General features: G+C 49.2%; 1 protein-coding gene across 4 annotated transcripts in view; it reads right to left on the bottom strand.

Annotated features, from left to right (window-relative positions):
* The window catches only part of LOC140430327 (protein LSM14 homolog A-like), a 115469-nt gene extending 91410 nt beyond the window's left edge, over positions 1-24059 (bottom strand). Inside the window, exon 1 of one of the 4 annotated variants that reach the window (XM_072517774.1) lies at positions 23778-24059. In XM_072517774.1, the coding sequence (XP_072373875.1) occupies positions 23778-23898 (121 nt within the window). In that variant the 5' untranslated portion in view covers positions 23899-24059. The remainder of the gene's footprint in view (positions 1-23777) is intronic. The other 3 variants (XM_072517776.1, XM_072517773.1, XM_072517775.1) reach the window with 3 other exon arrangements.
* Between the last annotated feature and the right edge of the window lie 1706 nt (positions 24060-25765).

Below are 25765 nucleotides of genomic sequence, written 5' to 3'. Positions count from 1 at the left end.
CTGAACGTGGATGCCAAGCTGTTGCCAAAGATTGGGGGAGGGGGGGGGGGTGTGCTGCTGGAAGAGGTGGTGGCTGCGATGGACGCGGAGAAGGCCTTTGACAGGGTGGAGTGGGAGTATCTGTGGGAGGGGCTAGGCAGGTTTGGATTTGGGGAGGGATTTATAGGGTGGGTCAAGCTGCAGTATCAGGCCCCTGTAGCGAGTGTGTCCACAAACCGGCTAAGGTCGGAATATTTCAGGCTGCACCGGGGGAAGAGACAGGGGTGTCCCCTGTCCCCGTTGCTGTTTGCTCTGGCAATTGAGCCGTTGGCCATTGCGCTCAGGACTTCGGGTGATTGGATGGAGCTGGTGCGCGGAGGGGAGGAGCACCAGGTCTCCCTCTACGCGGATGGCCCGCTGTTGTATATTTCGGACCCGTTGGAGGGGATGGGGGAGGTCATGCGGATCCTGGGGGATCTCGGTAGGTTCTCAGGGTATAAGCTGAACGTGGGGAAGAGTGAGCTGTTCGTGGTCCACGGTAGGGGCCAGGAGGAGAGACTGAGGGAGCTCCCGCTCAGGATAGTGGAGAGGAGCTTTCGGTACTTGGGGATACAAGTGGCCAGGAACTGGGATGCCCTGCACAGGCTCAACTTAACCCAGCTAGTGGAGCAGATGGAGGGAGAGTTGAAAAGGTGGGGGTGGGGACTGGCTCTGCCAAACTTCTGCAGTTATTACTGGTCGGCCAATGTGGCCATGATCAGGAAATGGATGATGGAGGAGGGGGCGGCGTGGGGGCGGTGTCGTGTAGAGGCACCAGTCTAGGGGCACTTGTTACGGCTCCGCTGCCGTTCTCGCCGGCGCGATGCACCACTAGTCCGGTGGTGACGGCAGCACCGAGGATCTGGGGGCAGTGGAGATGACACAGGGGAGGAGGGGGCCTCGGTATGGACCTCAATACATATTAACCACAGATTTGCTCCGGGTAGGTTGGATGGAGGGTACCGAGGCTGGTACAGGTTAGGTATTAGGAGGATGAGGGACGTGTTTATAGACGGGGTTTTCCCCAGCATACAGGCGCCGGAGGAGAGGTTCGGCCTGCCCCCGGGGAATGCGTTCAGGTAACTTCAGCTTCCGAACTTCCTTAGAAAACAGGTGGGGACATTCCCGCGGCTGCCTCCACGTAGGATCCAAGATAGGGTGGTGTCTGGCGTCTGGGTAGGGGAGGGGAAGGTGTCGGACATGTATCAGGAGCTGCAGGAGGTAGAGGAAGTCTCAGTGGGGGAGTTGAAGGATAAGTGGGATGAGGAGCTGGGCGAGGAGCTGGATGAGGGCCTGTGGGCCGATGCCCTGGGCAGGGTGAACTCCTCCTCATCATGTGCCAGGCTCGGATTAATCCAGTTTAAGGTGGTGCATCGGGCACATATAACGGCGGCAAGAAAGAGTAGGTTTTTTGGGGTGGAGGACAGGTGCCCGGGGTGTGCGGGGAGTCCGGCAAATCATGCCCATATGTTTTGGGCATGCCCGGCTCTTAAAGGATTCTGGCAGGGGTTTGCAAGGGTGATGTCTAGGGTTTTGGACGCTCGGGTGAAGGCGAGCCCAGCGGTAGCGATATTTGGGGTGGCGGAGGATCCGGGAATGCAGGAAGCGGAAGAGGCCGAGGTACTGGCGTTTGCCTCCTTGGTAGCCCGGAGACGGATTCTGTTAATGTGGAGGGACTCGAAACCCCTGAGTGTGGAGACCCGGGTTAGCGACATGTTGGGGTTCCTCAGCCTGGAGCGAATAAAGTTCGCCTTGAGAGGGTCCTTGATGGGGTTCTCCTGGCGGTGGCAACCTTTCCTTGACTTTCTAGGGGAGCAGTAAGTGTCAGCAGCAGCATCCTTGGGGGGGGACTGTTGAGTTAATGTGAGTTGGGTTGGGCATGGAGGCAAAACCCACCTTGTTCTGTTGTTGTGTAAGTAGTTTCATTGTAAGCTTTGGGCTATGTTTATTGTTATTTTCTATTACAATCTGTATTTCTATGTTCGTTATGTAAAAACTCTCATTGGAAAAACTTTAATAAAACTTTTTTTTTTTTTTTTAAAGCTGGTCATTGGAGTTTTTCAGGTGGGCAGCCCACCAACCCCTTCTCAGGAAAACTAGAGACGGGCAATAAATGTGGGCCTACCATAATGCCCACATCACAAGAATTAATTAATTAAAAAAGGTAACAATTGTTGCTTCTGACTATGGGATGCGCACTTGTGTCGAGACAGGAGTAGGAGTCATGTCAGAGGGTAGTAAATGCAACACCAACTGCAATGCTCAGATATCACACCAACACATTGTCTAGCCTTCAAGATGAGCCCCAGCCAATTATGTCAGAGGCTGCCATTGCCAATCAAATCTCTTTCCAGCACACTCACCACCTTGAGCTGAAGGAAGAAGTGGGCCAGCGAGTCAAGTTGGGAGCCGACAGAAAGCTTGCAATTTATAAATTGTACCAGGATATTGAAAATCTTGAATTGAGGTTGAACAGTACCTTACATAGAAGGCCATATTCACACAATTGAAGAACAGGAGGAACCAAGGCATAGAACCAAGTTAGGATTTAATAATAATCGCTTATTGAGGATTTAATCCTCATGATCAAAATATGGCATTGTACACTTGAAGGCTGTTCAGGGCAGGGAGAAGAAAGTTCTAAAAGTTAAGTAAGAATTAAAAGCAAATGAAGTTGTGTGTAGTGGATCACAGTTTTTTTAAAAATATATTTATTAAAGTTTTTTAACACAATTTTTCTCCCTTACAAACAATAACCCCCGCCCCCGCCGTAACAAAATAACAAGAAATCGCACAGAGCAAGATATATACATGGCAAAGTGATATGTTTACACAGCTTTGTACACTGGCTCTCTCCCGTACGTGCCAGTTTCCCCAACCCTTCATGTTATCTCTTGCTCATCCACCCTCCCAGGCAGTCCCCCCCTTCCCCCCCCCCCCCCCCCTCCAAGGACGTGTCCCCCCCCCGTCCCCCCCCGCTAGGTTGCTGCTGCTGACCGACCTTCCTCTAACGCTCCGCGAGATAGTCTAGGAACGGTTGCCACCGCCTGTAGAACCCCTGCGCAAACCCTCTCAAGGCAAACTGAATCCTCTCCAGCTTTATGAACCCAGCCATGTCATTTATCCAGGCCTCCAGGCTGGGGGGCTTCGCCTCCTTCCACATTAGCAAGATCCTTCGCCGGGCTACTAGGGACGCAAAGGCCAGATTGCCGGTCTCTTTCGCCTCCTGCACTCCCGGCTCGTCCACTACTCCAAATATTGCTAGCCCCCAGCTTGGCTTGACCCGGACTTTCACCACCTGAGATATTGCTCCCGCCACTCCTCTCCAGAACCCCTCCAGTGCCGGGCATGACCAAAACAGATGGACATGGTTCGCCGGGCTCCCTGAGCACCTTCCACATTTGTCCTCTACCCCAAAGAACCTACTCAACCTCGCCCCCGTCAAGTGAGCTCTGTGAACCACCTTAAATTGTATCAGGCTGAGCCTGGCACACGAGGAGGAATTAACCCTACCTAGGGCACCAGCCCACAGACCTTCCTCCTCCCCCTCCCATTTACCCTTCAGCTCTTCTACCAGCGCTTCCCCCCTTCTTTCACCTCATGGTGTATTGCCGACACCTTGCCCTCCCCGACCCATACACCCGAGATCACCCTGACTTGAATTTCTTGTGCCGGGAGCAACGGGAATTCACTCACCTGTCGCCTCACAAACGCCCTCACCTGCATATATCTAAAGGCATTTCCCGGGGGTATCTCGAACTTCTCCTCCAGTGCCCTTAGGCTCGCAAACGTCCCATCAATGAACAGGTCCCCCGTTCTTCTGATCCCCGCCCGATGCCAGCTCTGGAACCCCCCGTCCACCTTCCCCGGGACAAACCGGTGGTTACCCCTGATCGGGGACCACGCCGATGCTCCCATTGCACCCCTGTGCTGTCTCCACTGGCCCCAGATCCTTAGCGTTGCCGCCACCACCGGGCTCGTGGTGTACCTTGTCGGCGAGAGCGGCAGTGGTGCCGTCACCAACGCCCCCAGGCTCGTTCCTTTGCAGGACGCCATCTCCATCCTCTTCCATGCCGCCCCCTCTCCCTCCATCACCCACTTGCGGATCATCGCCACATTTGCTGCCCAGTAGTAGCTCCCTAGGTTTGGCAGCGCCAATCCTCCTCGGTCCCTACTGCGTTCCAGGAACCCTCTCCTTACTCTCGGGGTCTTATTCGCCCACACAAACCCCATAATACTCCTGCCTACTCTCTCAAAAAAGGCCTTGGTGATCACGATGGGAAGGCACTGAAACACAAACAGAAACCTCGGAAGGACCACCATTTTGACCGACTGCACTCTACCCGCTAGCGAGAGCGGTAACATATCCCATCTTTTGAAGTCCTCCTCCATCTGCTCCACCAACCTCGTCAGATTCAGTTTATGTAGGGCCCCCCAACTCCTGGCTATCTGGATCCCCAGATACCGAAAGCTCCCCTCCGCCCTCTTCAGCGGTAGGTCCCCTATCCCTCTTTCTTGGTCCCCTGCCTGTAATACAAAGAGCTCACTCTTCCCTACATTGAGCTTATAGCCCGAAAACTCCCCAAACTCCCTTAGAGTCTGCATGACCTCCACCATCTCCTCCATTGGATCCGTCACGTACAGCAACAGGTCATCCGAATGGCCTCCTTCTGCACTGTAAATTCTATGATCTATGATCTATGATCCGCATATAGCGACACCCGATGCTCTTGTCCCCCGCGGACCACCCCCCTCCATTTATTAGACTCCCTCAGTGATATGGCCACGGGTTCGATCGCCAATGCAAATAACAGCAGGGACAGGGGGCACCCCTGCCTCGTTCCTCGGTACAGCTGAACGTACTCCATCCTCCGCCGGTTCGTCACTACACTCGCCACCGGTGCTCTGTAAAGGAGCTTAACCCAGCTGATAAACCATCCCCCGAACCCAAACCTACGCAGCACCTCCCAGAGGTACTCCCACTCTACTCGGTCAAAGGCCTTCTCCGTGTCCATAGCTGCCACTATCTCCGCCTCTCCCTCCTCCGATGGCATCATTATCACGTTTTAAGAGCCGGCGCACATTAGTGTTTAATTGCCTGCCCTTTACGAATCCCGTCTAGTCCTCGTGGATCACCCCCGGGACACAGTCCTCGATCCTCGTGGCCAGCACTTTTGCCAGCAACTTAGCATCCACATTGAGGAGCGAGATCGGCCTGTACGATCCACATTGCAGTGGGTCCTTGTCCCGCTTTAGGATCAAAGAAATTGTCGCTTCCGACATTGTCGGGGGCAGGGTCCCCTCCTCTCTTGCCTCATTGAAGTTCCTCACTAGTAGCGGGGCCAACAGGTCTACGTACTTCCTGTAGAACTCCACCGGGAACCCATCCGGTCCCGGGGCCTTCCCCGCCTGCATACTCCCCAAACCCTTGCTCAGCTCCTCCAACCCAATTGGTGCCCCCAAACCAGCCACCTCTTGCTCCTCCACCCTCGGGAATCTCAGTTGGTCTAGGAATCGTCTCATCCCCTCTTCCCCCGCTGGGGGCTGGGATCTGTACAGCTCTTCATAGAAGGCCTTAAATACCTCGTTTATTTTCGTCGCACTCCGAACCGTGGCTCCCCTTCCATCTTTGACTCCCCCTATTTCCCTCGCTGCCATCCTCTTACGGAGCTGGTGTGCCAACATCCGATTAGCCTTTTCCCCATACTCTTAGGTCGCCCCCTGCGCCTTCCTCCACTGTGCCTCCGCCTTCCCTGTGGTCAACAGGTCAAACTCTGTCTGGAGCCGTCGTCTTTCCCCAAGTAATCTTTCCTCCGGGGCCTCTGCGCATCTCCTGTCCACTCTCAAAATCTCCCCCACTAACCGCGCCCTCTCCGTGCCCTCTGTCTTCTCCCTATGAGCCCTGATGGAGATTAGCTCTCCCCTGATCACTGCCTTCAATGCCTCACATACCACCCCCACCCGCACCTCCCCGTTGTCGTTGGCCTCCAAGTACCTTTCGATACACCCCCTCATCTTCCCACACACCACCTCATCTGCCGGCAGTCCCACATCCAGCCGCCACAGCGGCCGTTGGTCCCTCTCCTCTCCCAGCTCCAGTTCCACCCAGTGTGGGGCGTGGTCCGAAACGGCTGTAGCCGAATACTCTGTCCCCTCCACCCTCGGGATGAGCACCCTGCCCGGAACAAAAATATCTATCCGGGAGTAGGCTTTGTGCACATGGGAGAAAAAAGAAAATTCCCTGGCCTGCGGCCTTGCAAACCGCCATGGGTCCACTCCCCCCATCTGATCCATATACCCCCTAAGCACGTTGGCCGCCGCCGGCCTCTTTCCAGTCCTTGATTTGGAGCGGTCCAGTGCTGGATCCAACACTGTATTGAAGTCCCCTCCCATTATCAGGCCTCCTATCTCCAGGTCCGGAATGTGCCCCAACATGCGCTTCATGAATCCAGCATCATCCCAGTTCGGGACGTGTACATTTACTAACACCACCCACGTCCCTTGCAACCTACCGCTCACCATCACATATCGCCCTCCATTATCCACTACGATAGTCTTGGCCTCAAATGACACCCGCTTTCCCACCAATATTGCCACCCCTCTTTTCTTCGCGTCCAGTCCAGAGTGGAATACCTGTCCTACCCATCCCTTTCTTAACCTGACCTGGTCCGCCACCTTCAGGTGTGTCTCCTGGAGCATGACCACGTCTGCCTTCAGTCCCTTTAAGTGCGCGAACACTCGAGCCCTCTTTACCGGCCCATTCAGGCCCCTCACGTTCCACGTTATCAGCCGGATTGGAGGGGCTCTCACCCCGCCCCCCGGGCCGGCCGACTAGCCATCTCCTTTTCTGGGCCAGTCCAGTGTCCGCGCCTCCCTCACCCTCCAGTCCCCCAGACGGGGGACCCCCGTCCCAACCACCTCTTCTGTGTCCCATTCCCTTTCGGCCAGTGCAGCAGCAAACCTTCCCCCCGCCCCCCTCGCTAGACCCCCGTCTAGCTTTTTTGCTCCCCCCATATCACTCCCGTAAGTCAGCTGACACCTGCTGACCCCGCCGTCCCATTGACCTCCCCGTGTGAGAGTCTCCCAATCAATATGCGTCCCTTCGTTCCCCTTCCCGCCTTTCTTCCCGCGTGCGGGAAAAACCCCGCGCTTTCCAAAGCCCGCCCCGCCCCCTCTGGCGCAACTCCTGTCGCGGCCTTGTCTCTCTCCCCCAGCCCATGTAACATTTCCTGCGCGTGATTGACCCCCTATGTACAACAACCATCACACATCAAACCTCAAACATCCCCCCCACCCTCACAAACCCTCAGCTAGAGTCCAACTTTTCGGTCCACGCCTCTTCAGGCATTTCGAAGTAATAGTGTTGGTCCTTGTATGTGACCCACAGTCGCGCTGGCTGCAGCATTCCGAATTTCACTCCTTTCCGGTGCAACACCGCTTTGGCCCGGTTGAAACCCTCTCTCCGCTTTGCAACCTCCGTGCTCCAGTCCGGGTATATTCGGATCTCTGCATTGTCCCACTTACTGCTCCGCTCCTTCTTGGCCCATTTCAGGACCCTCTCTCTGTCCGTGAACCGGTGAAATCTCAGCACCATCGCCCTTGGCGGCTCATTTGCCTTGGGCTTCCTCGCCAGCACCCGGTGTGCCCCGTCCAGCTCCAGCGACCTCGAAGGGGCCTCCGCGCCCATCATCGCCCCGAGCATCATGCTCGTGTATGCCCCGGCATCGGCCCCCTCCACTCCTTCAGGGAGACCCAGGATCCGCAGATTCTTTCTCCTCGACCTGTTCTCCAGGTCTTCGAGTCTTCCCGCCCACCTCTTGTGTGGCGCCTCGTGCTGCTCCACTCTCACCGCCAGGCCCAAGAGCTCGTCCTCATTCTCACTGACTCTTTTCTGTACATCCTGGATCTTCACCTCGTGGGCCTTCTGGGTTATCCCTAGTCCTTCAATTGCCGCCAGCATAGGCACCAGCATTTCCTTGCACAGCTCCTCGAAGCAGCGCTTGATGAACTCCTGCAGCTCCGGCCCGCACTCCGCTTTGTCCCCGGCCGCCGCCATTTTGTTTTTTCCCCTCGCTTCTCCCGCTGCTCCAGTGCCGCTTTTTTGGTCGTTGCACTTCTGGTCCGGTCCATAAAAGTCGGAGGGAGACCTCGCTCTTCCCTTCCCCACGGGTTGTCTTCGAAAAAATTCCATTGAGACTCCTCTAGCGAGCCCGAAAGTCCGTAATAGCGGGAGCTGCCGAATCGTGCGGCTTAGCGCCGCATAGCCGCAACCGGAAGTCCCGTCGATGACAGTTTTAACATGAAGACTTTCTTATTCGGGGATAATCAGAGATGCATTGGAGGGGCGAGAACTACCATCACAGCCAGGAATAATGGCGTAGGTCACCAATAGAAAGTGGTGCGGTGGGGAGCACTGCTGCCTCACATCGCCAAGGGCCTGGATTCGATTCCGGCCCCGGGTCACTGTCTGTGTGGAGTTTGCACATTCTCCCAGTGTCTGTGTGGGTCTCACCCCCCACAACCCAAAGATGTGCAGGAAGGTGGATTGGCCATGCTAAATTGCCCTTTAATTGGGAAAAAGAAACATTGGACTTTCAATTCATAAAAAAAGACTTCACCCAATAGAAGACATTGCCCAATAGATCTGCAACTAAGAGGTTTGTGGAATTTTTAATGCTTCAGACAGCAAACCAATACAAATTGATATCTCAAGAGGGCATACACTAAAGTGGATCATTGATATGCAACTTGTAGCAGCCAAGGCTTTGACTGTTGAGCACACGGGGCACTCTATAGTGAAACCCCTGACAGATTTCCATCAACCCTTGAAAAGTATCACAATAACATTGTCATCCGTTCTAACTTGAGCAATAACTTGCCTCATAACCATCTAGACTAGCATCCAGAAACTGTGCACATAACCTGGTTGTCACTATTTGCAATTATGGAATAGTACTGAACTGTTAAGAGGCATTATCCTTCAAGTGGAAATGTTAAACCGGATTTCATGGATGACTTCAAAAGAGGTGCTCCTCCAGTGTCGAGATTAACACTTCCGTCTCAATCAACAACACTGAAGGACTTGTGCATCTCCTCATTAGTGGAGTCTTGCTGTGCACAAAATACATGTGGTAGTCTCTGATATGCATAATAAGAACCATGTAGTTACATACAAGATGTGCTGTTAGGTGAATTGGACATTCTGAATTCTCCCTCAGTGTACCCGAACAGGCGCCGGAGTGTGGCGACTAGGGGCTTTTCACAGTAACTTCATTGCAGTGTTATTGTAAGCCTACTTGTGACACTAATAAAGTTCATTATTACTTAAGTTCAGGAAATGCAGTACAAGAATTGCACATTTTTTCACCTCCATGAAAATTAACATCAGGGGAAGACAGGGAACAGACATTTTTTTTTAAAAGCGGATTTTAATTTTACAACCATCCCTCATACTTGATTAACCAGAACTCGTGGCTCATTTTCTCTCCCCGTCTTTCCCTCCCTATCCAATCATCTAAAGAATCAAATGCAAAACGTGGCTTCCGGATGTGCAATGGTCCATCAACTGTAGCCATGAGAAATAAATTTAGTAAGTGATTAAAAAACACAAAAAACAGGGCAGCATGGTGGTGCAGTGGTTAGCACTGCTGCCTCACGGCCGAGGTCCCAGATTTGAATCCCGGCTCTGGGTCACTGTCCGTGTGGAGTTTGCACATTCGCTCTTTTTTTGCGTGGATCTCGCCCCCACAACCCAAAGATGGAGTGGAGGTGGGTTGGTCACGCTAAATTGCCCCTTAATTGGAAAAAAATAATTGGGTACTCCAAATTTATATTCAAAAATAAAATTTAAAAATACCCAGCTTCTTAAAAACATACAACACACAGGACAGAAATAGGAGGAGTAAACTATCTCCAAGCCAGAAGCTCCGGATTAGAACCCCACTCCATGTCAGGCTTGATGGCCATATGTTCATAACATGGGCCACACAGGTTGATAGCAGCCTGTAAATCCTGCAGGTGATCAGAGCGGCAGGTCTCCTGGTTGAGAGTGTAGCCACCTGGGTTGGCCACTTCCCGACTTAAAATGGAAAAGCGCAAAGACTACAGGGAAATTCAGCCAACACAGGCAAAAACTAGCAAGTGCAGAAATCCTGTGTATTAGAACTTGCAAAAGCCCAGACAGCACTGAAACTCACAGCCATCTGCATACTAATGAGCGATCCCCGGGAACAATCAAAACATTTAAGGTGAATAAGACCAAGCCAGACTCCTCGGCGCCAGCAGGAGCCAAGACAAAGGAAGGCCAACGGACACTCAGGGACCGCCCAGCGATCAGGGAACAACTCCAGTATTGGAGAAATCGATCCAAGTGATCGGAACGTAGTCCAATCACTTGGAACCAGGTACGGGTCCGCCCCGAACGGCGTGAAGCCCTCAAGTTCAAATCGGTCTTCTTGGCAGGGTCACTCAGCAACTTGAATCAACCCTTGAGAGTGAACTGCCTCAGCTGCCGCATCAACCAAGTAAGTCTCCAGTCAACGCACGCTACGAGATAGGCGCTCCTAACTACCAGTCCATACCAGCTTTTGAATCCTGCAGACTCAGATCGAATGAAAGGCCATTTGTTCCCCTGACCTGGTGGGCCAGTTCCGAAGCTAAGTACAGGCCTTTTAGTGAAAGAGAATAGTCTAGAAAGTAGAGTTTATGCACGAGTAGTGATTTACTGTGTATAATAAATGTGTTTTGATTTGAATCTTACTAATTGGTGTGTCGAGTTATTGATCAGTACTTGAACTTGAACTTTGTGGTGGTATCATAAAGATACCTGGCGACTCTAGAGCAAAGGTTATAGAAACAGAGCAAATTCAGTAAAGACCCAACGGGCAACGAATCAAGAGCCAACCAAAGTTAGCAACAAGAGCGAGAGAAAGAAAGTGAGAGAGACGAGAGAGAAACATAGAGGGAGAGAGATGGAATATGGTCACTCAAACCTGCTCTGCCATTTAATATCATGGCTTCCCTGCTCGATCCCCATATCCCTCGATTCCCTTTGTGCCTAAAATGAATCGATCTTTGTCTTGAATATTTTCAATCATGGAGCATCCAAAACCCTTGGGGTAGAGAATTCCAAAGGTTCACAACCCTTTGAGTAAATAAATGTCTCCTTGTATCACTCCCCTAATTCTGGGACTGTGGCCTCTAGTTCCAAACTTACCAGTCAATAATAATCTTTATCGGTGCTACAAGTAGGCTTACATTAACACTGCAATGAAGTTACTGTGGAAATACCCTAGTCGCCATACTCCGGCGCCTGTTCAGGTACACTGAGGGAGAATTCATAATTACAATTCACCGAACAAGCTCGTCTTTTGGGTCTTGTGGGAGGAAACCGGAGCACCAGGAGGAAACCCATGCAAACACGTAAAGAACATGCAGACTCCGCACAGACAGTGACCCAAGCCGGGAATCAAACCTGGGACCCTGGAGCTGTGAAGCAACAGTGCTAACCACTGTGCTACCATGCATCAAGTAACTCTCACCATCTACTCCATCAAGTCCTCACAGAAATGTATACATTTCAATCAGATCACCACTCATTGTCTATTAAGACTGGCCTATTTCACTCAGTGACTCCTGAAAGGATAACATTCTTGTCTCAGCCATGATCGAATTCAACATTTGAGATTGAGGAACTGGGATCTGAAATTAGTTTCTTAAACTTAAATAAAGGCAAATCAAGATATGGAGACAGTTAGCTACAGTGGACTGGGGAAATAGGTTCCAAGCTAAGATAGCAATTAAGCAGCAGACATTTTTGGGGGGGGTGGTGGCGACGTGCTCTGGGGACTCGGTTTCAAATCCACCATGGCAGCTGGAATCTCAATTCCATTAATAAATCTGGAATTAAAATCTCGTCCAATGGTGGAGATCTCGTCAACTGTCGTAAAAGCCCATCTGGTTCACTGTTGTCCTTTAGGGAATCAAATTTGCCATTCTTAACTGGTCTGGGCAACAATGTAGTTGGCTCTTAACAGTCCTCTGAAGTGCACCAAACACCAATGAAATCTTACATGTGAATAAGGTCGGACGGACCATGTGGCATCAACCGAGGTATCAGAAACAACAACAGCACATACAGCCCTGTCGACCCTGCAAAGTCCTCCTTACTAACATCCTGGGTCTTGTGCAAAAATTCAGAGAGCAATCCCACAGACTAGTCACGCAACAGCCCGACAGTCAAACTCACGGAATCATACTTTACAGAAAATTCCCCAGGCACCAGCATCTTGTCCCACTAGCAGGACACACACCCACTTGTGGTGGTGAGACATGGGACGCAGTGGGGAGGGAGTTTCCGTAGGAATCCTCAAAATCCACTCTGGACCTCATGAAGCCTCATGACATCAGATCAAATTTGAGCAGGTTCTACCACATCCAGTTATGAGTGGCACTGGACAATTAAACAAAATGTGAGGTGGCACAGTGGCTAGCACTGCTGCCTACGACGCTGAGGACCCGGGTCACTGTCTGTGTGGAGTTTGCACATTCTCCCCGTGTCTGCGTGGGTTTCACCCCCACAACCCAAAGATGTACAGGTTAGGTGAATTGGCCGTGCTAAATTGCCCCTTAAATTGGAAATAAACTATTGGGTAATCTAAATTTATGTTTAAAAAAAACAAAATGGGGGGATCCCCAGCACATCAGTGCAAAATGCTGAAACATTTGCAGCCACCTTCAGTCAAAAGAACAAGAGGTAAGCTGATAGAAGCATACAAAATCCTGAGGAGAGTTGACAGGGTGGATGTAGAAAGGATGTTTCCCCTTGTGGAAGAATCTGGAACTAAGGGCCATCCATTTAAAGCGGAGATGAGAATTATTTGCTGAGGGTTGTGAATCGCTGGAACTCTCTTCCTCAAATGGCAGTGGAAACAGAGACTTTGAATACTATTTAAGACTGAGACAGAGTAAGCGGTCAAAGATTGTCGGGGGCAGGCAGGAATGTGGAGTGGAGGTTACCAGCAGATTGGCCATAGAAGTTTACAGCATGGAAACAGGCCCTTCGGCCCAACCAGTCCATGCCGCCCAGTTTTTACCATTAAGCTAGTCCCAGTTGCCCGCACTTGGCCCATAACCCTCTATACCCATCTTACCCATGTAACTATCTAAATGTTTTTTAAAAGACACAATTGTACCCGCCTCTACTACTACCTCTGGCAGCCCATTCCAGACACTCACTACCCTCTGAGTGAAGAAATTGCCCCTCTGGGCCCTTCTGAATCTCTCCCCTCTCACCTTAAACCTATGCCCTCTAGTTTTAGACTCCCCTACCTTTGGGAAAAGATGTTGACTATCTACCTTATCTATGCCCCTCATTATTTTATAGACCTCTATAAGATCACCCCTAAGCCTCCTACGCTCCAAGGAAAAAAGGCCATGATTTATTGAATGGTGGAGCGGGTCCAGGGGACTGAGTGTCCTATTCCTGTTCTATGGTTGTATCCGAGTGACGAATGGATAAGCCTTCTCGGCCTCTTTTGGGGGGCCCCAGCATCACAGATTCCAATCTTCAGCCTATTCAGTTCATTCCATGCGATGTCAAGAAATGGCTGAAAGCCCCAACAACATTCTGGCAACAGCACTGAAAACTAGTGCTCCAGGTGGCAAGGTAGCACGAGAACTGGGTTCGATTCCAGCCTGGGTGGCTGTGTGGAGTTTGCACGTTTTCTCAGTGTCTGCGTGCGTCCCCTCTGGGTCCTCCTGTTTCCTCCTACAGTCTAAAGATGTGCAGATTAGATGGATGTGCCATGCTAAATTGCCCCTTAGTGGCCAACGGATGGATGGAGCTACTGAGAGGGTAGTGGAATGCTCTTTCGGAAGGTCGGTGCAAACGTCATTGGCCAAATGGCCTCCTTCTGCACTGTAGTGATTCTATGAATACACTGAACCCCTAGCCAAGTTGTTCCTGCACAGCTGCCCAACAATGTGGAAAACTGCCGAGGTCACCCAGCCAATTACCATCCCACCAGTCAATATTCAAACATCAGCAAAGTAATGTAAAGTATCATCGACAGTGCTATCAAGTGACACGGGCTTTACAATAACAGGCCCACTGACCCTCAGTATGGGTTCTGCAAGGGTCACTCAGTTCCTCACCTCATCAAGGAGGGCAAGTAAAACTGAAGTCAATGGGAATCGAGGGGAAACTCTCCACTGGTTGAAGTCATACCCAGAACAAAGGACGTCAGTTGGGATTGGCCAAGGTCAATCATCTCAGTCTCAGGACATCACTGCAGGAAGAGTTCCTCAGCGTTCCCCAAGTCCAGCCACCTGCAGCTGTTTCGTTCACGACCTTCCTTCCACCACAAGGTCAGAAGTGAGAATTTCCGTGGTTGACTGTACAATACTTAGCACTTTACATGATTCCTCAGTTACTCAAGTCGTCCCTATCCTTTAAGAGCAAGACCTGCAAGAATATTCAATATTGGGCTGACAAGTGGCAAGTAACATTCATGCCACAGAAGTGCCAGGCAAGGAGCATATTCAACAAGAAAGAATCGAACCTGTCTGAAAGAATTCAGACAGTACCATCTCTGAATTCTTCAACTATCAACATCCTGGGGGTTAGTATCGACCAGATGAACTGGATCAACCATATAAATACTGGGCTACAAGAGCAAGTCAGAGGCTGTAATTTCAGCAGACAGTAACCCACCTCCGGACTCCCGCCAAAGCCTGTCCACTATCTACAAGGTACAAGTCAGGAGTGTTATGTAATACTCTCCACTTGCCCAGATGAATGCTCCAACAACAATCAAGAAGCTCAACACCACCCAGGGCAAAGCAGCCCGTTTGATTGGCAACCCATCCATCACAATAATTATTAAACCCCTCCACCGTTGTTGCACATTTTGCACCATCTTCAAGATACACTTCAGCAACTCAGCACGGTTCCTTCGGCAGCACTTCCAAACACATGATCAACTATCATCAAGAAGGACAGGAGCGGGACCACCAAACAATGTGCATACGTTTTGGGCATGTCCGAGGTTGAGGAATTTTTGGATGTAATGTTAAAGATTTTGGAGGCAGAGGTAGCTCTGGAGGTGGCAATATTTGGAGTGTCGGAGGATCCAGAAGTACAGGTGAGGAGAGAGGCCGACGTATCCCTGATAGCCCAGAGGTGGGGGTAATGGAGAGGAACTTGGCAGAGTTCCAGCATTTGGAAAAACTTAAGTGTGCCATTCGAGGGGTGGAGAAGCGTTCACCTTGAGGTGGAAGCTGTTTATCAACTTTTTTTAAGGAATATTGAGTCGTCAGCAGGGTGGGGGGTAATTCTTTGTTGGAGGGGGACATGATAAGTTGGAAAAGGGAAGCAGGAACCATGGTGGCAGAGTGGTGGGAGAGAGCCGTTGTGTGTGCGGGGGTTGGGGGGGGGGGGGGGGGGGGGGGGGGTTGGTGGAGACGTAGGGAGAGGGGATTTTTTGTTACCTGTTGCCAAGGTTGTCTTTTGTAGGGCAAGGGCAACAGCTATCTGGGACCCCACCACCTGCAAGCTCCCCACCACGCCACACATCATGGTGATTTGGAAACATATCACAATTCCTTCACTGTTGCCAAGTCAAAATCCTGGGACTCCCTTCCTAACATCACTGTGGGTGCCCCTACTCCTCTTTGACTGCAGCAGTTCACGATTGCGGCTCACCACCTTCTCAAGGGCAATTGGACATGGGCAATAAATGCTTACCAACCAGCGAAGCCCACATCCCCAGAACAAAAAAAAAGACAATGAAAGAAGAAAGTAGCTATAGTAAATGTTGGTCCTTTAGAGGATGAAACTGAGGAATTAGTAATGGTACACAAAGAAATGGCATAAACTTCTGATTAATATTTTCTATCTTTCTTCACGGTAGAAAATGCAAATAGCATCAAAAGAATAGGATAAAAATCAGGGTGCAAAAATCAATTATCACAAGAGAGAAAGTGCCGGGTAAGCTAATGGGACAAAAGGCTGACACGTCCCTTGGGCCTGAACGCCTGCATTTTAGAGTTTTCTTCACGAGGGTGGTGACTCTTTGGAATTCTCTACCCCCAGGGGCTGTGGAAGCTCAATCATTGAGCTGGTTCAAGACAGAAATGGATACATTTCTGGAGACTAATGACATCAAAGCATTTGGGGATACCACAGGAAAGTGGTCTTGATATAGACGATAAGTCATGATCCAATTAAATGGTGGAACAGGCTTGATGGGCTTAATGGCCTATTTATGCTCCTATGTTCCTCAATGAAATGTCTGCAGAGATAGTGGGTGCATTGGTTGTAATCTTCCAAAATTCCTTGGACTCTGGGCAGGTCCCAGTGGATTGAAAAACCACAAATGTCACACTTCTGTTCAAGAAAGGAAGGACAGAAAGTAGGAAACTATAGGCATTTTAGCCTAACATCTGTCACTGGGAAAATGCCAGTCACCCAGCATGAGATGGTGTTGTGGCACAGTGCATCGCATCCCTGCCCCAAGCTGGAAGCTCTGGGCCAAGTCCCACTGACGAACATGGCGGCCAAGGATTGAGCATTTATAATGCAGCCAACAGTTTAAGTATCAACTTGTATATCCTTCCAAAACACACACTGGGAAGCGATAAAAGGTGGAGTCAGCCATTTGATGCCTCTACCCATAGCTCAACGCTACAACATGATGCCACAATAACTCTTATGTCGTGGTGGTAGGGAGAACTAGTTGGCTGGATGACCGGTGAGGATCAAAACGGTTTCAATTCAATTCCCCTTCTGGTTAGGGTGGGCTCAGCACCTGCCTCACTGGTGGTGGGGATCATGGTGCTGGGGGTCTCTTTTGGACAAACAACACATTTGGACATAAGCAAAACATTTAGAATATGATAAAACCATGCTGACACTGCTTGATTGGATGAAAGGGAAATCATCTTTGACAAATTTATCAGAGCTCTTTGAGGAAATAACAAGCACAATGGATAAAGAAGGACCGGTAGATACGGTATATGTGGATTTCCAAAATACATTAATTAAGGTAACACATAAAAGGTTACAAAAACGGGCAATTGGAGAAAACATTGCTGTGATATAGAGAAAGGGCCAGGGAATGGAATAAACTGGACTGTTCTTTGAAAGAACAGGTGTAGATATACGATAGATAGGTTAAGTGACCAGAAATTTAGGAGTATAATGTGTGAAAATGTGACGTTGCCCACTTTGGTGGGAAGAATAGAAAGGCAGAGCATTATTTAAAGAGAGAAAGACTGCAGAAGGCGGTCTGGGTAAGCTTGCACATGAAGTACAAAATGCCAGCAAGTAATTAGGAAGACACATGGAACTCTGGCCTTATGCAAGTGAGATGGAGTACCTTGTTACAACAGCACAGGGCATTGGCAAGACCAAACCAAGAGGACTGTGAACACTTTTGGTCACCTTATTTAACAAGAGATGCGCTTGGATTGGAAGCAGTTCAGAGAAGATTCACCAGATTGCTTTCTGGGATGAAAGGGTTGTCTAATGAGGAAAGGTTGAGCAGAATGGACCCATTCTCATTGTTTTTTATAAGTACAAGAGGTGATCTGATTGAATCAAATAAGATCCAAGCGGTTTGACAGGATGGATACCTACAGGATGTTTCCTCCCATGGAAGAACTGAGAATGGCAAGCCACAGTTTAAAGCTAAGGGGTCTCCCATTTCAGATGGAGTTGAGGAGAACTTTCTTCATTAATATTTAAAATTCACAATCCAAGAGTGCAGTGGGAGGCTGGGTCATTGGCGGAGTTCCACACATTTTGGATTGACAAGAGAGTCAAAAGTTATTGCAGACAGGGGCAGCACGGTGACACAGTGGGTTAGCCCTGCTGCCTCACGGCGCCGAGGTCCCAGGTTCGATCCCGGCTCTGGGTCACTGTCCGTGTGGAGTTTGCACATTCTCCCCCTGTCTGCATGGGTTTTGCCCCCACAACCCAAAAGATGTGCAGGGTAGGTGGATTGGCCACGCTAAATTGCCCCTTAATTAGAAAAAATGAATTTTTAAAAAGACAAAAAAAGTTATTACAGACAGGAAGTGGAATTAAAGCAATCAGCCATGTTCTCATTGAATGGTGGAACAGGCTAGAGGGGCCAAACAGCCATCTCCTGCTCTTATTTCTTGTACTATGTTCCAGTTGGGGCTGTTTAGCACACTGGGCTAAATCGTTGGCTTTGAAAGCAGACCAAGGCAGGCCAGCAGCACGGTTCAATTCCTGTGACAGCCTCCCCGAAAAGGCGCCGGAATGTGGCGACTCGGGGCTTTTCACAGTAACTTCATTGAAGCCTACTTGTGACAATAAGCGATTTTCATTTCATTTCATTCAATTGGCTGCAGCTTCCTGAAGGTAACTTCTTGGGCAAGGACACAAAACCTACACACAGAACTCCCTGGTGCATTCTCAAAGTCCTATGTGTGTAATCCAACAGTGGAAATTATCCTGCAATACACCACAAAAGAGCAGAAAGAGCAGTACTTACTCCAAATCAGAAATTCAGCCACACACTCAGCATTTGGTGCTAACTGGCTGCTCAATACTCAGAAGCCAGACAGAAAAAAAAAGACAGTTTCCCGATGTCAGCCAAGGCTATCTGAACCAAGGAGAGAGGTTTCCTTGTGCCTTGGCAGCCCCCAAAACAAGAGCACATCAATAACTATCACCTCAAAACACATGAAGTCCAAGGGCAGCATGGTAGCACAAGTGGATAGCACTGTGGCTTCACAGCGCCGGGGTCCCAGGTTCGATTCCCCGCTTGTGTCACAGTCTGTGTGGAGTCTGCATGTTCGTCCCGTGTCTGCGTGGGTTTCCTCCGGGTGCTCTGGTTTCCTCCCACAGTCCAAAGATGTGCAGGTTGGGTGGATGGAACATGCTAAATTGCCCTTAGTGTCCAAAAAGGTTAGGAGGGTTTATTGGGTTGTGGGGATAAGGTGTAAGTGTGTCGGTGCAGACTCGATGGGCCAAATGGCCTCCTTCTGCACTGTAAGTATCTATGACTCAAATAGTCTTTACGGTAAATTAATTACCAAAATAATTGACAAGGGACAACATGGTGGCGCAGTAGTTAGCACTGCTGCCACACGGCAGCGAGGACCCAGGTTCGATCCCAGCCTGTGTGGAGTTTGCACATTCTCCCCTTGTCTGCGTGGGTCTCAACCCCACAACCCAAACATGTGCAGGGAAGGCACACTGGCCACACTAAATTGGCCCTCAATAATAAAAAGAAATTTAAAACGTTGTCAGGCAAGCGATTTTAGGTAAATTGAATGAATGGGGTGTTTTTCATACAATTTACAGTGCAGGAGGCCGCCATCGGGTCTGCACCGGCTCTTGGAAAGAGCACTCTACCCAAGGTCAACACCTCCACCCTATCCCCAACACTAAGGGCAATTTTGGACACTAAGGGCAATTTAGCATGGCCAATCCACCTAACCTGCACATCATTGAACTGTGGGAGGAAACCGGAGCACCCGGAGGAAACCCACGCACACATGGGGAGGATGTGCAGACTCTGCACAGACAGTGACCCAAGCCGGAATCGAACCTGGGATCCTGGAGTTGTGAAGCAATTGTGCTATCCACAATGCTACCGTGCTGCCCCAATTTTAATCTGACAATTGTGGGAAAGTTTGCAAAACTGAGTTTACCAGGAACCTTTGCAAGACGGCTATATGTTCAGACCTCTAGGGTCACACTGCATGCACAGCTTAACAAATATATATTCGCTCCAATGATTTATTTTAAAAAACATTTTCTGGTGAGGGCGGCAGTGTTTGCTGCGGGGTTGGCTGACAGTTCAGAATTTTGGACAAGGGATCACCCAAGAGTGTCAATATTAGCAAGTGCAGACCAAAATAAGGTGTCCACAGGTGATTTGATTTAACATTATGATTGGGTTTGACAGGGGAGACACGAGATGTTCACCCCTTTTGGGGAAGTCCAAAATTTGGGGTCATAAATATAAGATTGTCACTAAAATCCAACAGGGTGTAAAGGAGAAACTTCTTTACCCAGGGAGTGGTGAGAATTTGGAAAGCACTCCCACAGGGCACACAAGAGGTGGGTAAGAATGTAAGAAATAGCAGTGAACTAGGTGCCCCCTTGAACCTGCTCCAAATCAGAAACGATCATGGCTGATCTTCCGCCTCAATTCCACTTTCCTGAAAGCTCCCCATATCCATTCATACCCTGAGGGATTAAAAGTCTACCAATCTCATTCTTAAATAGATTCAATGTTGGAGCATCTACAAATGTCTGGTCAGTTAAGTCCGAAGAAGGGGTTAGCACTGCTGCCTCACAGAGCCAGAGACCCGGGTTCGATTCCAACCTTGGGTGACTGTGTGTGTGAAGTTTGCACGTTCTCCCCATGTGTGCGTGGCTTTCCTCCTCCGGATTCTCCGGTTTCCTCCCACAGTCCAAAGATGTGCAGGTTACGTGGATTGGTCGTGCTACATTGTCCCTTAGTGGCCAAATGGTTAGGTGGGGCTACCGGTTGCGGGGATAGGGCAAGGGAATAGGCCACGGGTCGACGGGCCAAATGGCCTCCTGTTGCACTGTACGAATTCTATGATTCACATCAATTTGAGTGAAGAAATTTCTCCTCATCTCAATCCGAATGGTTTGGCCCCCATCTCCAGAGGCTGTGCCCATGTTCTAGGTTCTGCAGACTGAGGAAATAATCGCTCAGTTTTTTTTTATTCCTTCATGGGGTGTGGATGTCGCTATTGCCCATCCCAGAGAGCATTCAACAGTGAACATTTAGTTGACTCCGTCAACTACACGGTCTGCTTTTTCAAGCCCCTGCTGAATCCTGCACAATGAAATTGGAACACCTCTCATTCTTCTAAACTCCAAGAGAATATAAATATCAGTCTAATTTCCTCAACCTCTCATCCTGAAACAATCATCTCAACCGAAGAACCAATCTAGTGAACCTTTGCTGTGCCACTTCAAGGTAAGAAGATATTTCCTTCATATGCATTTGGGGCAGCACGGTAGCACAAGTGGCTTCATAGCGCCAGAGTCCCAGGTTCGATTCCCTGCTGGGACACTGTGCAGAGTCTGCACGTTCTCCCCGTATCTGCGTGGGTTTCCTCCGGGTGCTCCGGTTGCCTCCCACAGTCCAAAGACGTGCAGGTTAGGTGGATTGGCCATGCTAAATTGCCCTTCGTATCCAAAAGGGTTAGGAGGGGATATTGGGTTACGGGGATAGGGTAGAAATGAGGGCTTAAGCGGGTCGGTACAGACTCGATGGGCCGAATGGGCACTATATGTTCTATATTAAGAGGAAGTGCACATCACAGAAGAACAGAAGGATATGTTGATAGAGCTGAAGTAGAGCGGGAGGAGATTGGTGTGGGATTTAAATATTAGCCAACTTAGACCAGTTGGGGCAAATGGTTTATTTCGCTGCTTTCAATTGTACACAATTTCGTTGAGAAAACAGTTAAAGAGACACATGGATCCTGGGCTAAGTAGAAGCATATGTAAGGGTACAAAAGTAAAAATGTTTTGCTGAACTTATATAAAGCACTGGTTCCGCTCAACTGAAGTATTGTGCCCATTTCTGGGTACCGGACCTTCGGAAGGCTTTCGATAGAATGCAGCAAAGATTTATGACAATGAAGGCCCTTATTCCTGGCAACAGTTTGGAGGAGTGATTACCAAAGCCCATGTGAATCTTCATTTCGAGAAAAGACGGCGAAGTGGAATTTGATAAAGCTGTTCAATGTCATGATGCATCTGTACGGGGTGGGACAATAGTTAACACTACTGCTTCACAGCGCCAGTGACCGGGGTTCAATTCCGGCCTCGGATGATGCATGTGTGGAGGTTGCACTTTCTCCCCGTGTCAGTGCGGGTTTCCTCCGGGTGCTCTGGTTTCCTCCCACAGTCCAAAAATGCACAGGTTAAGTGGGGTTATGGGGATAGGGCGGGGAGTGGGCCTAGGTAGGGTGCTCTTCTAAAAGGTCAGAGTGGATCCGATAGGCCGAATGGTCTCCTTCGGCAATGTTGGGAAAAGCAATGAGAGAGCAGCACGGTAGCACAGTGGGTAGCAGTGTTGCGTCACAGCTCCAGGGTCTTCCTCCCACAAATCCTGAAAGACGCGCTGTCAGGTGAATTGGGTATTCTGAATTCTCCCTCTGTGTACCCGGACTGGCGCCAGAATGTAGGGGCTTTTCACAGTAACTTCATTGCAGTGTTAGTGTAAGCCTACTTGTGATAATAAAGATTATTAACTAGAGGACATTTAAGGCGATTGGCAGAAGAACAAACAGTGACAGAAGGATTTTCTTTCCAAAAACGCAGCAAATGGCTATGACCTGGAATGCATTTCTAGTAAGGATGGTGGAAGCAATTTCAATCATGGCTTTCAAAGGGACAAATTCTGCAAGGGAATTGGGACCAAATAAATTGCTCTTGCAGAGAGCCAGCACAGGCTCGAAGGGCAGAGTATCATCCTTCTGAGATTCTATAACTCGTACAGTAGTGTGTGGGATGCCCACTGCAAATAGATAATCAGCAGTTTCTATCTCCAACAGACCCTAAGTTAGGTCTTTAAAGAAAGCCTTCTTGGAGGGGACACATTACGTGCAATAGTTTACAAAAACAAACAAAAATCTTACCAATTTAGGGCCCCAGCGTAAAAATATATTAAAGCTCCCCTGTTTAGTACATTGGAAGACTATCACTATTGAATGAAATCCTCTCAGCATAAAAAACAGATGGCAGGTGGCTATTTAACCCAAGTAATCAAACAGTGCACTCTAATTCCATCGATCCATCATAGATCCAAGTTATTTTTTTTGCAAACTAATACTGCCCAAGAAAACGCCTTTGCCATCGAACATCTGCACAGATTAAGTTATAAGGCGATTACTTTTTGGGAAACAAAGGGCAAGTGAAGAAAGAGAGAGGCTTGCCAATAATCAAGACAAAAATAACTTGAGACAAAAAACGTTCTACGTGCAGGGTACAACTTCAGAGTAATCCAAGTGATAACCAACTCCAAATAGCACCTTGGACATTGCCACATGTATCACCGGACAAATAAATACAAGTAATGTAAATTAACACTTAAGAACTTTGTATGCCCAGAGATCACAACACAGTTGTTTTGAAAAGAAGGCTCCAATGTTTATGCTGCAAAAAAACACAATGAAAGGAGGGTCGAAAACCACCAAGAGGGAGACCCCCCCTTGGGGACAATGAATGGCAGAGTAACGGCGTGTTTGTTTTTAAACCAACAAATGGGATAGGTTCAGAAGGCATTATTTTCGAAACTGAAGAGTTTAAATAAAGGAAGAGTGAAGAGATGTTTTAAATATATGTTTGTGGTGATGTGGAGAACAGGTTGTCTGGAAACACACCCCAATACCCCCACCACCCAACTTCTTCATCGCACCAAATCGAGAGCGTCCACCCTGTTTTTATTTGGGCAAATTTAAGGCTTGCTCCAAGTCAGGCAGCAGTAAAAATTACACATCTGGCTGAAAGGTGATTGAAGACACACTGGGGAGGACAGCAGCTTCTTGTTCACAAACCCCGCCATTTTAAATCGGTTTAAAACCCGAATAACCCGCTGGGGGTGGAAGGAACTCGCCTTCCTGCCACATAGCAAAGAATGTGAGGGGTTGTTGTAAAAAAAGGGGGGTTTATTGAGATCAGGGGGTGGTGTCGCTAGGCCCGGCGCCTACTCCCCCGGCTCTGCGCCATTTACCTTTGGCTAAAGCGACAGTGGAGTTCTCGGTGTCGATGGTGTACAGAATCCCCTCGTATCGGATCTCCGCCTTGGAGATCAGGCTGATTTTACTGCCGATGTAAGGAGTGCCCCCACTCATGGTGCTCGCCGTGCCGCACCCGGCACTCGACCAGCAGCCTGCACCGCGGATGGAGGCGGATTGTCTCCGCGTCTGTGCCGTTCCGCCGCGGCCTCCCTCCGGCTCAGTGACGTTCACTCAGGCAGCAGCCAACATGGCTGCCGTCAACTTCCAGCAGCAGCAGCAGCAGGCCCTGCCCCCACTCAGACTGCCTCCCTCCACTCTGCCTGCCTCCCCCCTCACTGCCCCCACTCAGACTGCCTCCCCCCTCACTGCCCCCACTCAGCCTGCCTCCCCCCTCACTGCCCCCACTCAGCCTGCCTCCCTCCACTCAGCCTGCCTCCCTCCTCACTGCCTCCACTCAGCCTGCCTCCCTCCACACTTTGCGGGGGGCAAGGTTTAGTGGAGATGTACGAGGCAAGTTTTTTTTACACAGAGGGTGGTGGGTGCCTGGAACTCGCTGCCGGAGGAGGTGGTGGAAGCAGGGACGATAGTGACATTTAAGGGGCATCTTGACAAATACATGAATAGGATGGGAATAGAGGGATACAGACCCAGGAAGTGTAGAAGATTGTAGTTTAGTCGGGCAGCATGGTCGGCACGGGCTTGGAGGGCCGAAGGGCCTGTTCCTGTGCTGTACTTTTCTTTGTTCCCTATCCTGAAGACAGCCTTGGATATTAAAAACACTGCCAGACCAGTTAAGACAAATGGAAAGGTCAAACCAGGTGCAAAATTAGGCATTGTGGAGAAGCAAATTCTTAAAATACACAGTAGCATCAGACTTAAATAAGAAAACAGAGGCTGAACAAGTGAATGCACTGTTATATTCGGTAGGTCCAATAGCCAATGACGTAATTACCAGGTAAGGAATAAATGAATGTTCTGATAACTTTGAAGAGGCTTGCTTCAAAATTTAACAAAAGCCCAGGGAACCTGTGGACTCTTTCATGAGTAATACAGATTGGCTGAAGGTGGTGATGATGGTGGCTCCAAGTCGGAGTTCAATAGAGAATTGATAGCAGTGGGAGTGGCTGATGGTACTATCTTGGATGTATTCCAATCTAAAGAAGATCTTACTTTGGATTGAGCCATCCAAATCGTCAATCAGATATCCGCCAGCAAAACCGATCCATTTTGTGTGGTGATGTTGGCCCATGGTCCAGAGCAACCCCAACATACCAGCTCATAAAGCAACAAATACCCCAGCAAAACACAAGATGGTGGCAGACCATGTCAGCACTGTGACGCTGAAAGACCTCACAGGCATGAGTGTTAGACGTTTTAGTTGCTGTGATATGAAGAGTCTAACGCTCTGTTCCTTTTTCACCAACATATTTATTTTATTTCATTCCAACAGACTTTGCACAAAACTCTAACTACACATCACCTGACAGAGGCCACCTGAAGCCCCTTTACATATCAGTGTCAATTAATGGATACTTAACATAAATGCGACAACTAATTGCAATGTCACTTAACCCATTACTTAACAGGCTCCCCTTCCTTGGAGCAAAAAATTAATTAGGTGAAAATAAAATTTCAAGAAACTCAAAAACACACACATGATTTCCCCCCACTTTTTTTCAGTTTTTTTTTGTTTGGACGAGAAAGAAAAAAAAGTCACAGAAACAAGTGCCCTTCATTAACAATATCCCAAAAGTTTCTGTGAACTCGCCCCTCTTTTCGTAAAACACTCTGACAGTTGATAGCTACTGTCGACCCATTTAATTTTTGTTATTTCCCCTCTGTCCAACATCTGCTTCAGACTTGCGATGTCTATCCGTAACCTCTTTTCATTGACACTTTTTGTAGAGTGCACATTTTCCCACAGGGATTTATTGTCAATGTGACAGTCAATAGGTATATTACCACTTCCGGGTGCGGCTAT

This window comes from Scyliorhinus torazame, chromosome 10 (genome assembly GCF_047496885.1).
Source record: "Scyliorhinus torazame isolate Kashiwa2021f chromosome 10, sScyTor2.1, whole genome shotgun sequence".
NCBI lineage: Eukaryota > Metazoa > Chordata > Chondrichthyes > Carcharhiniformes > Scyliorhinidae > Scyliorhinus > Scyliorhinus torazame.
Note: the sequence above shows the minus strand (reverse complement) of the source record. Positions and strands in the feature narration are given on the sequence as shown.